The sequence below is a fragment of the Prinia subflava genome, chromosome 7, assembly GCF_021018805.1.
Source record: "Prinia subflava isolate CZ2003 ecotype Zambia chromosome 7, Cam_Psub_1.2, whole genome shotgun sequence".
Lineage (NCBI taxonomy): Eukaryota > Metazoa > Chordata > Aves > Passeriformes > Cisticolidae > Prinia > Prinia subflava.
The window spans coordinates 10,202,649-10,215,323 of NC_086253.1; the positions used below are offsets into that span (position 1 = coordinate 10,202,649).

The following is a 12,675-nucleotide window of genomic DNA, read 5'->3' on the forward strand; positions in this document are numbered from 1 at the left end:
TTCTGAGGGATTGAAGGTTATATTCTCTTGCAAATTTTTTTATCATAAATATATTATGATGGTGTAAATTCAGCTTATAACTGTTGTAAGTGATTCTACAGGGAGCATATATCAAAGATTTTCTGAAAATATACTAATCTTAATTCCTGCACAGACTCTCTGAGTCTTGCTTGAGTTTGCAATTCAAATTCATGCATTAAAATAAATATTTTCAGTGCAAAAAGTTAACTTTTGAGTCTTAATGCTGAACTTTTCATCCACAATCAGCCTACTTGAAGTTATCCCTTTGCAGAGGAAATAATTAAATGTATTAGTCTCTGTGCAAGGACTGATTCTTAATAAATTAGCTGCAGTATTGTGTTTTTACAGCATATAAATTTTATTTATTTATTTAATTTCTGGCAATAAAAACTTTTAGGGCCTGCATACTGTCTGCGTATTTCTCAGGTCTTACTTAAATCCTCAAGTTTTTTTCAGCTGAAGTAAAGCTCACGACATAATTTGTACTAATGACAGGTATTTTAATTTCTCCTCTTTGCACAAAACACAGAGGGATTTATTTAATTTTTTTTACCTGATACTTCATCTCTGGAGGTCTGCAGTCTGCAGTGCAGTCACTGATCTTAGGAAAAGCAGTGGGTATCAGGAAAAGGTCATGATAGTCATTTTGCTGAAACAAAGGGAATCCATTGTTGATTATGTGAAGAATGTAATCCTTATGGATTTCTTTTGATCTACAGGAGATCTTAAAACAAACCACACCAATCAGGGAGATGTTCTTAAACATGCTTTGGTTGCATCAAACCCCTGTCTCCAAAAACCAGAATTCCAAATGCATTTTCAAAGGAAAGCCAACAGAGTCAGTGTAAATGCAGGCTACTGCGATTCTCTGGAGTCTCTGAGGGTGTACATAAGTTTTCCTGCTCTTTGCAAAACTGATGTTTATGAGATCAGTGAAAACTATGTAAGGCAATAAATATTATAAGTATCCTATTGCTGGCTGGGGAGAGAGAGCTACTGCTTATGTCACAGAGGGGATAGAAGCTTTTTCTGGACAGACCACCTGCTTCTCCATTTTTGGGAGGGAAAGCTTGGCAGGTGGTGAATTAACTCACTCAATTCTGTGCCAGCTGGTACAGCTGAGCTAAGATGCACCCATGTGCCCATTACCTGACACAAATTACTGCTGTGTCATATAAGAAAGTTGGTGCTTTCCTCAGTTGTGACACCAAAGAATATGCTTTGCACTTACATAGATCTCAGAGAGTTTTATGTCTATATTGCCAGTTACTGTTCATTATAAAGCAGGACGTGTATCTATGGCTTTAGCTGGTTACCAACTGAATTTCTATAAAAGTTATTCCTTGTTTATAATTTGTTTTTGACCAAGGCTGATTTGGGACGTGAGATTCATGCTTTATCTGCTGCCAGCAAGCCACTGGCATCGTGGACTGCTCAGCAGGCAGCCCAGGAGTGCCGAGAAGCTTGTGGAGGACATGGTTACCTGGCCAGTAAGTTACTGACACTGCATGCACTGATCAGAAAGAGAATGGTTATTTTGGTGTGTTCTTTGACTGCTGTTGTGCTATGATTTCTGAATTTTAGCAATTTGTTTAGAAAGTATTTTATCCTCATATCCATATTTTTAAATTTTATTTCATACCTGAAGTCACAAAAACACCTCCGTAAACCTCTACAGGATCTGCACCAGCATTTGGACAGACTGTATAAGTAATCCAGTCTCAGTTCCAAACATAAAGGTGCAGACTTTATAGATGAAAATTTCTCTTGTAAGTTTAATGCCACACTTTTCTAAAATCTTTAATGTGCAAAGTAATCAGTGAATTTTCAAGCTCATCTGTTTGTAACAACAGTTTTACATATAGGAATAGACAGGTCTCCTGCATTTTGTCACAGAATAATTATTTAATCTGTCTTAGTTTCTACTAATATGTTGCAATATATTAAACGGTGCACTTGTTTTTCTTAAGTGAATCGTTTGGGTGAAATCCGAAATGACAATGATCCAAACTGCACATATGAGGGAGATAACAATGTCCTGCTTCAGCAAACCAGCAACTACTTAATGACCTGGATGAATTGCATAAGAGGTATGTTTTCATTGTGGAATCTTCTGCTAGACCCAACAGAGTGTAGCTAATGGAATTAGGAGGTAATTTTATACTGAAAACCATTGACAGTCATTTAATAATTAAGTGGAGCATAAATAATGTGCTTCAGACTGCATCCTATGGTACATTCACAGTACAGAAATATTTGCTGCAAGACATATTCTTTCTCCTGTCTTGCTGAAGCTAGCTAGGTGTTTTGCCATCCCTAATCGGATTAAGCTGTATCTCACTCCCTGAGAAGTGCAATTTAGTTCAACCAGATTGAACTAAAGCCCTGCATCCAGGTCTGGGATCCTGAGCAAAAGAAAGATAGGGACCTGTTGGAGAGGGTCCAGAGGAGGCCACCAAGATGCTCAGAGGCCTGGAGCACCTCTGCTACAAAGACAGGCTTGGAGAGTTGGGTATCCTCAGCCTAGAGAAGAGAAGGTTCTTTATGGCCTTCCTGTACTTATAAAAAAGAGGGAGTGCCACTTTTTACATGCGCAGATAATCATGGGCCAAAGGGAAATGGTTTTAAACTAAAAGATGAGAGATTTAGATTAGATGTTAGGAAGAAATCCTTCTCTGTAAGGGTGATGAGACACTGGTATAGGTTGGCTGGAGAAGTTGTGGATGTCCCATTCCTAGAACTGTTCAAGGCTGGGCTGGATAGGGTTTGGAGCAGCCTGGTCTAGTGGAAAGTGTCGTTGTCCAGGATGGGAGGGTTAGAACAAGATGACATTTAAGGTCCCCTTCAGCCCAAACCATTCTATGATACTGTGAACTCTGTATTGGTAAAATCATCACAAGTTTGTTTATTGTACTTGGAATAGTTCATATCACCTGACTTGGTAGCAATATCCATCATCACATCTTGTGGTTCTCTAGATTTTGTTTCAGTTTTCCAGCAGTGAATTTCAGTAGGATCTTACAGGGCTGGAAAACTCAGCAGTTGGAGTTGAATCTTATGGGGAATAATTATAGGCAGTGATGTCAGGTTTTTCCACACTTGTCTACCAGTCCTCTTTTGGCTGGACTAGGCCATAATAAAATAAGTATTATGGTCTAATTACATCTGGCCTGTCAAGTGTATGCATGGCTTTGTAATAGGCTTTTAGTTCCAAAAAGTCTGATTTCTTTTCTCATAAATCATTTTTATTTTCCCTGGTATTTCAGATAAAGCTCCTTTTGAATCCCCTTTGGGAACAATAAACTTTTTGCAAGACTACCATCATATCCTTGGCTGGAAATTCACAGCCATTAGTGTTGAAGATTGCATGGACTCCTCAGGTAGGCTTCTGCTGTTAATAAACTGATTCTAGAATTTTAAATTCCTTTCCAAAGGAAAGGATCCAGAGGTTTGAGATTTAACCTCTGCTACTTATTAGATGTTTGTCATATTTACTGACATCTTTTGTATTACATGCATTTTTATTTACTAAGAACATAGTTTACATTTCAAAATACATTATATTTTTCCCCAATTAATTTCTGGAATGGAGGATAGCATCAGATATTATTTTTTTCTTTTGTTCCTCTAAAATAACATCTCTGAGTTAGGGATATTCACCACTGTATTGCTGTTTTCCAGTTCTAAGGGGATTGATTGCCACTACCTTCTATAACTAAAACACCATATTTTAGAAAACCATACAAGAGATTTACAAGTATGTTGAAAAGCCATGAAGTTCATCTGCTTTTTACAGTGGTTTTTGGTTGTATAGAGAAAAATGAGTAATGGTGGAAAAAGAGTTCCTGTAGTATCCTTGCTTTACTCTGCTATAATCAAGTCAAGTATGACGTTGGGTGCTGTTCCCATTTGTGTATCACTGTGAGCCCAGATTGGCCCTTGGATGCAAAAATTAAAAAGAGCACCAACACATAATGACAGGGCAACAGCACATGTTCTCTCCTCTCATGTAATTCCTACTGAACCAGACAACAGCTTAAAAAATATCTGAGTCTATTTTTTGATCCATTCTGCTAGAAACTGGACTGTTTAGATGCCTTAATTTAGGCAGCATGTAAACACTCTCTGTATCCTAAGGTATGCTCTACATTAAATCTCCAGCTAAGAAATAAGCAAGCAGGATTCATGCAGGGACTTTATGCTGAATAACTTTTTACCTTAATAGTTCTAGGCTATTCTAGTTCTGTGCTCTTAGAAATATGACATAATTATGTACAAAACTAGTAATTTAAATGTGATTATATTCAGCCACCAGTGAAAACAATGTTGCAAGTCACATACTGCAGTAATTGTGGATGTCTTCTGTTCTTGTATTCTCAGAAGAGACTTCATACCTTGCAGGCATAAGTCTTAATATGGTAAAAAAAAAAAAAGAAATAAATAATAATAATAATAATAAATTTATTCAAGTAAGAAGTCTAAACTAAGCTGTGGATACACCTTGTTTTCCAGCATGGGGTCAGTTTGAAGTAGTGTATGGCCAGACATGGTTATGTCTTCGCTGTACACTCACAATCTGGCTGTTCTCCCCAGATATTTATTGTATCTGCATTAATGGACAAAGTGGCATGTCAATGGATTGATTAATTACTGCTTTCACTTTTCATTTCAAGTTACAAAATCTGGGACTGCAGTAGAATTTTCATGTGGCTTCTGTCATAATAAATGTTAAGAATTTTGCTTTTTTCTTTTTCATAGTTCCTTTAGCAGCTTATAAATGGCTGGTTTGCTACCTGCTCCGAGAAAGTGACTTAAAAATGAAAAAGGAGAAGCAAGCTGGACGAAGTAATTTTGAGGCAAAAAACAACTGCCAGGTAATACTTATTAATCTTTCTTATTTTATTTATTTCTTTTCATCCAAGTCTGTCAGTTTCTGTTAGTTTTATCTTCTTGTGTCATAAAGTACAATTTCCTGAAACATAAAGCAGCAAATCAAATAACTGATAAAACTTAATAGCTGACCATGTGCATTGCACAGAACACGATAGCACGAGGACAGTTACCATCAGCAGAAGTTTTCCAGGATATACTCAGGACATATTTCCCTTCAGAAGAGTTGCAGGCATGGGCTGTGTGATGTCTGCAATTTTGACAGCACAACTGCTGAAGACTAAATCTGTGAGTATTAAATACACTGCAGCATCTGATTATTACTTCTCCATCTGCGCTTGTGGCGAAATACATAGTGTAGGAAAGAATCTTGCTCTGGCAGGTAGGTAAACTAGATGACCTAATAGGTCTTTTTCATCTCTAATTCCTTTAGTGCAAAGTATTCATGAAAGATACCAGACTGACAGCATTGGAACCTGAAAAGGAAACACTGACAATTTACATATAGCAGATCCACATTCTCACCAGAGAGTTTTAACAGCTAGGAATGGCTTAACTCCAAATTTCAGTATTTATCCCCAAGCTCGCCAGATTCCTCGACTACCTCCATGAGAAGAATGGGCTCACATCCAAAGAATGAGCACTTATCATTTGTCACTGAGAAAGGTCAGTTCCCTGAAGATGGTCACTATCATTTACCTTGTCTGCAAAGCTAAAAAGCAGCAGGAAGGAATAGTCAACATTCAACTCTGCCCCTAGAGAGATCCAGCCTGGCTTCAACAGGGGGTGACCTGTGTGAAACCACTGGTAGAGGGGAGGAAATCTTGCCTGCTTTTACCCTAGAAGCAGATTATTAGAGAAACTCTTCAGGGTCAAATTCAGAATGAGATTTGCCAGAAGCTCCAGTCTGATTGCCTGTCACTTAGCCAGGTTTTGGTGAAGGTAGTGCTGGGGCCAATGCATTAGAGAGAATGGTGAACTCAGAAGTATGAAGTTTTTCTTATCTATTATATTTAAAATTCAAAGAGGTTCAGGCACAAAACTGCTTTTGAGATAGTTGTTGATATACTTTAAGTCATTAGTTTTTCTTTTCTCCTAACAATTCATCCTCAGGACAGCGAGATTTTTATTTTAAATGTCATGCCTCAAAAACATCTGAAAATGATTTACAAGCTGTGCTTTGAAGATACGTACGTGTTTGATTTAAAACTTTCTGGGCATGAAGAAACACTTTTCTGTCAGCCCAGTGGTTGACTAATACAAAATATTTGTTCATGCTATAGGGGAGCTGGAAGAGATTCCTAGCCTATCCCGAGGTTATTTTGGTTTGGGGGAAGCTTGATAGAAACAATACAGAAGTGCAAGCAATAGTAAAGAGGAAAATAGAATTATAGGAGAGAACAACAGGAGAATAATTCTTAGTGTTTCATTTGTGATGTTAAGACTTATTTCAATCTGACTGGGGAATTAGCATATCTCAAAAACACATCCAGTAAGGGAGCAGTCCTCCATAATGCTGCAGAGAATAGCTGATGGGTATTTTGCTGTTCATATTGGCACCTGAGCTTGGACATAAATGTGCCACTGGGCATCTGCTGTTAATAGAGACAGTGATCTTTGGAATATGTGTTTTTAACATGCTGCAGTGGATCTAACTTGCATTTGCAAGGATAACGCAAGTATGTAAAAGATAAGAATTAAAACTAATTAACTAATTCTACATGAAAAAAGTTAAACACACAAACCTTAACAAAACAAACATGAGTTACATCATTGCAACAAGTCAGCAGGACAGCAATGGCATCATATTCCCCTGCTAGCTAGAATGTTGACAGTCAGCAGTCTATTCTATGGCAGCACGTATAGCAAAGTTAAGTATGTAAATGTAGACAAGTGTTCCTATGTAAGTACATACAGTCACTTCAGGTTTTATACTCTGCATTAACAATAACTGGTGACTTGACTTTCTCATCAGGTAGTTGGCAAGGACTAGTTGCATAGTTCCTTCAAAACATACTGCAATCTATTGCAATCCATCAATTCCAAAGAATCCACTCATGAACAGATTTTTTGTTTATTATTTAAAGGGACTGTAATAGTTTTTCAATAGAAAGATTTTATCCTCTTCATAAAACTGTGGATCATATTAAATAAATATAAAGCTACCTTTTTCTTCTTAGATTCATGTAGGTTTCTTAACCATCCTAAAATCAGCAGACCTGATTTTACGTTCTCTCTGATGTAGCCTCTAGATCCCATAAAGCCTGGGTGCAGCTGCCAAATTACACTGGTAACAGACATTCAATTGTACTTCTAATAGGCATTTCATAAGACATTTCATAACTAACCTTTGCACAGACATTGTCAAAAGTGTTTTCTCCTACTGTTTCTTAGAATTTCTGAAGCTGGATCATCACACCTGAATCAGCAGAGCTCCACTAACTTTCCCAGACCAGTGCCATTCTGCATGGGCTGAGGACTGGTTGTGGGTATTTTGTTGCTCAGAATTCTCTTTCCCTGTCTCCTCAGGTGTACTTCTGTCGGTCCCTGGCTGTTGCTTTTATCGAGCAAGCAGCCTTGCAGCGCTACCACGACCACACTCACGACCCCAGCGTCCCGGCGGCTCTGCAGCCAGTGCTGAGGAGTCTCAGCGCCCTCTATGGGCTCTGGTCCTTGAGTAAACACCTGGCTGTGCTCTACCAAGGTGAGATCAGCTCCCTCAATGTGCTCTGCGTGTCGCTTCTATAAAGTCCTCACTTGGCCAGGGCAGGGAATCCTACCAACGATTGATGTCACAGCGTTTTATTACTGCTTGTTTAATATAAATCATTCTCCACCAAATTTTCAGGCACAGGAATCTGCAATGAAAATTAACCCAAAAGGCTCTCTCTTACCTCAGAGTTGATGGAGAAATCACAGGTTTTGCTGTAATCCAGTGCTTGTGTGAGAGGATGAGGGATAGGCAGTAAGACACTGTGGTGTAGCTTGTTACTGCAAAAGGCTCTACATAACTTAGATCAAGAGTTTTGCAGTCACCTCATTAATGAAAGACTGTCAGTTCAATTACACAATTACTACTTAGTCTTGACTACTGAACTCAAGAACTTGGCAAAAAGTTTGTGTCAGTGTAATCTTAACTGGTATAAACTTCTCTGTGAATGTTCTTAAGGTGGCTATGCTTCAGGTGAACAACCTGGGAAACTTATTCAGGATGCCATTCTGGAGCTCTGCTGCAGGGTAAGCCCATTTAATTGTGATTAAATATATAGTATATAAACACTAAAAAAGAGATACATGGTTTGTAGTCATTAGATTATTCTGTACTTCAAGGGGTAGGTTAGCAGGATATTACATTAATAGTTTCTGAATAATTTTCTGTGAAGTTTAGCAACTCATTGAATCTAGTCTTAATTTATTTATCAATAAATGGAAAACAATGTGTCGTACCAAATAACACCATAGCATTTGTGGCCTTGCAATCTTAATTGGAAAGCCAGTGAAACATTTCAATACAGTGCTTTTTATTTCATTATTGAGTTAGATTGTGGGTTGTTTTTTTTTTCTTAGCACAAAAGCTTTCCAAACTGCAACATATTCTTTACAGGACAGCAAATTGCAAAGAAGAATTTGGTCATTATGTTTTTAAAGTCCAAAAATATATGTGTTTATATTTGTAGACAGCACTGTATTGGTTAAAATGTGTTTAAAACCTCCTAGGTTAAGGAGGAAAACATTTGAAATACAGTCTCTTTTGGCAGTTACCATGGGAGTGAAAAAAATCAAAATAAAAGCAGGGCTACTTATTATGGATTTCTCTTAAATTATCAAATTTGCTACTTTATGAAAATAATTCTTATGCCGCTCTGTACTTCAGCTATAGACAACTACAGAAGTTGTCAAATGTATGTCTTTTGGTTTTAAACAGTTGAAAGATGATGCAGTTGCCCTGGTTGATGTCTTTGCTCCTCCTGACTTCATTCTCAATTCTGCCATTGGTAAAGCAAATGGAGAGGTAAGAAAACCCATCATAAAATTTGTAAGTTGAATCATGAAGAAGATTATTGCCTGTAATTAGCCTTAACATATTCAAGACATTTCACAAGTACAAAAGAAAAGAAGGACCATTTTTCAGTGGAAAATACTGCCACAGTTAAATAGATGTCAGCAGAAAATGAACTTTTCCATTTACTGGAGATAAGCTTTAATGGGAAATGTATGGTACTGCTGTAGTTGTTGTGGGCATCTGTGCCCTGAACTAATAAAGGGCTGAGAGAAACCTTTTGGTGTAGTTACACAAAGCAAGAGTTAAGAGCATAAGATGAGCCATACTGGATTCAGTTCACAGAGTACTCTGTGACTGACAGGGATGGATGGCCAAAGAGAAACACTGTGAAAAAAGAAGAAACAGCGAGGTGTTCTTTTCCTGATGCCTCAGCTGTTGGCAGTTTAAGAGATGTCTCATGCCATAGGTTCTGTTTGTATCATTCTGTTTAGTAGCCACCAATGTGTCTATTCTCCATGTTTTTCCATCCATTTTCAAATTCATCTGTCATTTGGCTTATATCACACCATCATTTCTACAATTTAATTATGAGTATTGTGAGAAAATACTTCCTAGTCCCAGTCCATATCCATTTACTGTCTGTGGGAGCCTTTTCATTCCTCTGACAGACCTTGTTTTCCTTCTCTGGGTATTTTCTGCTTTCTGAAGTGGCATGACCAGACCTACAAGCAGGACTCAGGATGTGGGTGTCCCATGGAGTTGGCTACAACAGCTCCTGTCCCTCCCTGCCTTTAGTGACATATTTCAAGATCTGTATCTTATTCCTAAGTCTCAAAAAATCAAAATTCTTGCTTCCTGAGCCAAACCTACTCATCAGGGCCAAGCTGTGGGATAACTATTCTGTAGAGACGAGTGTCACAGTACAGTGGTTTGGGTTGGTGTGGATGGATGCTGTAGATAATCCCTGGAGCTGGGGAGCCTGCCAGGATGTGTGACAAGAATGCTGCATCAAACAGGCTCCATGGTTTTCAGTATTTCCTGTGACTTCTTGTCTGAAGTTGTCCCTTGTTCCCATGGTGATCCAGCAATACAGAGGGCAGAACAGATGTTTCTAAGCTGACCTAACACAATTATTACTTTGTTAGCACAGTCTTTGCAAATGAGGCAGGAAAGGCTGGCTCTGCCTATCCAGCCATCTCCTAGAGGGCTGTAACCATCACTGTAAACTTTGTTTCCATTTCTATAGGTTTTTGAGGATTAAATTAATGCAAGAGGGCATGGGAGGGAAGCTCTAAAGGTAGCTCTTCAGAGAGGGAAGATTGTTAGAATGTCTGTATTGGCCGAAAACCCATTTTAACACATTTTTCTGTCTCTAGCAGAAGCTGTGAGCAGATGCTATAGGCAGAAATATAAAATATGGTACAAGTACACAGTGATCCATTCCTAGAATAATATCTCCTTTCTAGCAGTCACCTGGAGATATCTTATCAGTAACTGATAAAGCTGTCGTGATGGATTTGGCAGCTCCTCATTGGGTAGCTCTTAGCTCTTGCAAATTTAAAAGTCACAGAGACTTATTAATTTAGATACTAATATTAGGAGTATAATATATGAGAAATGCATGTAGGAATCTAAACAGTTCCTCGTGTACTTAATTTTTTACAAATTCATTGAATCATTGAGAAAATAATTGTAATCAGTGCTATTCAACCCATGTTCTATAGAATTCAGGAACGTTTTCTGAACTGCCTGTCTGTGGTTTTCAATTTGTGTAAATATTTTCAACTGAAATTCAAAAAAAGGGCTGCCAATCCCTCACTCAAAGAAAATACTGAATAAAGATCCTTGTCTCCTGGCTGGCTGTGTTTAATCCTCTATTTGATGCTATCTTTGCACCTTCTAAGAACCAATGCAAACATTTTAGTAAAAATTACAGTATTGTAAAGAATAGATTATCCAAGTATAACAAAAAGGTGAGTTTTATTCAGGATAAGTTGTGTTGTGCTGCAGTGGTGTACCTTGCACCATAAGCCACAGATCATAGTTGGAGCAGAGGAAGTTTCAACATTTTTTATACGCAGCTTTAAACCCTAAAGAAGAATTCAGATTCTCTTTAAAAGAAACTGTGATGGTGCAGACATAATTTCTCCATAAAAGTTTTGACAATCTCAGCCTAAGTCTGTGAAGGTATTACCACATTTATTTCAGGATTAATTAAAACTTGTTAGACAGTATTTAATCAAAATTAGAATGGAATAAGTAGTTAACATTTCCCCATGCAATCAAGGTAAAATAATATTAGATATATTTCAATACTTATTTAATAAATATTGATATTTAAATAACAATAAAAATAAATAACACATATTTAGAGCAGCAGCATCTTTTGATGAAGAAAAAAGGCATTTCACTTTATTTTATACTACATTAATATTGTGTTACACCGTACTCTCTTACCGAAAATATGTTCTTTCTTTCCTGATTTTTCTGTAAAGTTATTTAAAGTTTTAGGCTTTTGTTAATTATGAATTGACAAATATTGCTAAAATTATACTTTTGCAAAATTTGCTTCTTTTTAACTCTTCCACAAAAGAAATTGCAAATTGGTAAAATGACAAATAAATGATAAGCTCTTGAGAGAAGAATTTCTTATGCTCAAAATCAAACAGTTCACAGTGGGAGAGAAGTTCTATTACTCTCCAGAAGCGTGTTCAAGGAAAGATAACAACAGACGTGAATGTTTTCAGACACAGTCCTCAGGTTTGGACAGAACAAAGAGCTTAATATAATCTTGTTTCCAAGATTATACCTTTGATAGTACAACCCTTGTCAAGTTGCAAATGAGAAATATTAAAGGTTACTGGTTTCCTGCTCTTATGCCAAGGATGGTCTAAATGATTTACACAGAAATCTGATGTTTACAGTACTTTAAATTTTGTGCTTATTGTTCTCTTTGTTCTTGCCTGTACATAATCATTCACATTTGTTATCTAGAAATTCAATCAAAATCTCATTTCAGCCAATAAGTTAACTTAATAATTTGTCTTGCAGAAGTTTTGTTTCTTCTCTATGCATCAATCTTTTTTATTATTATTTTGCAGTTATATAAAAATATGTGGGGAGAGATCCTTCAAGGCAACAAAGCTCTGAACAGACCTTCGTGGTGGGCAGAATTTTGCATTAATAAACCTGTTATAGGCAGGCTGAGGTCAAGATTGTAAACCAAACAACTTTTAAGAATCTGGATGGACCTGAGATGGATACCCTGTTGCAAACATCAGGAGGAAATTAGACCATATGTCTAACACTGAAAATGGAAGAGATTTTCATTGAGAGGTGCCAAGTTTTAAAATAACTTTGAAATCAAGTCCAGCTTGATCTGAGGGACTGTTAACATAATAATGACAAGAGCAACAGCAACACGTCTGCACACTATACATATTTACTCAATTAAATTTTAAAAAATGAAGATTTATTATAATTGCTGCTTTGCAAAGTTTATATTAAATTTTTTTTCCAATCAGTCTGTTGTCGTTACTTTTATATTGCAGAAGGTAAATAATTAAAAAACATCTGCAACCAGGAATTATGAATAAGGTGATAAAAGAAAAAAAAAAATAAGGACAGGCAGGACAAAACCTGTATTAACTATGATTACAGTGAGAGAAGATTGGGGGAGCATCTCTCCCTTTGCCCCCCAGTTCTGAGGAACCAAGCAGTGAGTGACGTGGCAATATGGAAAGATGGCTCTGATCAGTGCA

The 12,675-nt window shown here is 37.2% G+C and overlaps 1 protein-coding gene across 3 annotated transcripts in view; it reads left to right on the top strand.

Moving 5' to 3' along the window:
* Positions 1 to 12,437, top strand: part of ACOX3 (acyl-CoA oxidase 3, pristanoyl) — a 33,209-nt gene extending 20,772 nt beyond the window's left edge. For all 3 annotated transcript variants that reach the window (XM_063401554.1, XM_063401553.1, XM_063401556.1), the window contains exons 11-18: positions 1,391 to 1,511; positions 1,992 to 2,111; positions 3,288 to 3,401; positions 4,780 to 4,895; positions 7,441 to 7,615; positions 8,081 to 8,148; positions 8,837 to 8,923; positions 12,016 to 12,437. In XM_063401554.1, coding sequence (XP_063257624.1) covers positions 1,391 to 1,511; positions 1,992 to 2,111; positions 3,288 to 3,401; positions 4,780 to 4,895; positions 7,441 to 7,615; positions 8,081 to 8,148; positions 8,837 to 8,923; positions 12,016 to 12,135 — 921 coding nt within the window. In that variant the 3' untranslated portion in view covers positions 12,136 to 12,437. The remainder of the gene's footprint in view (positions 1 to 1,390; positions 1,512 to 1,991; positions 2,112 to 3,287; positions 3,402 to 4,779; positions 4,896 to 7,440; positions 7,616 to 8,080; positions 8,149 to 8,836; positions 8,924 to 12,015) is intronic.
* The last annotated feature ends 238 nt before the right edge of the window (positions 12,438 to 12,675 follow it).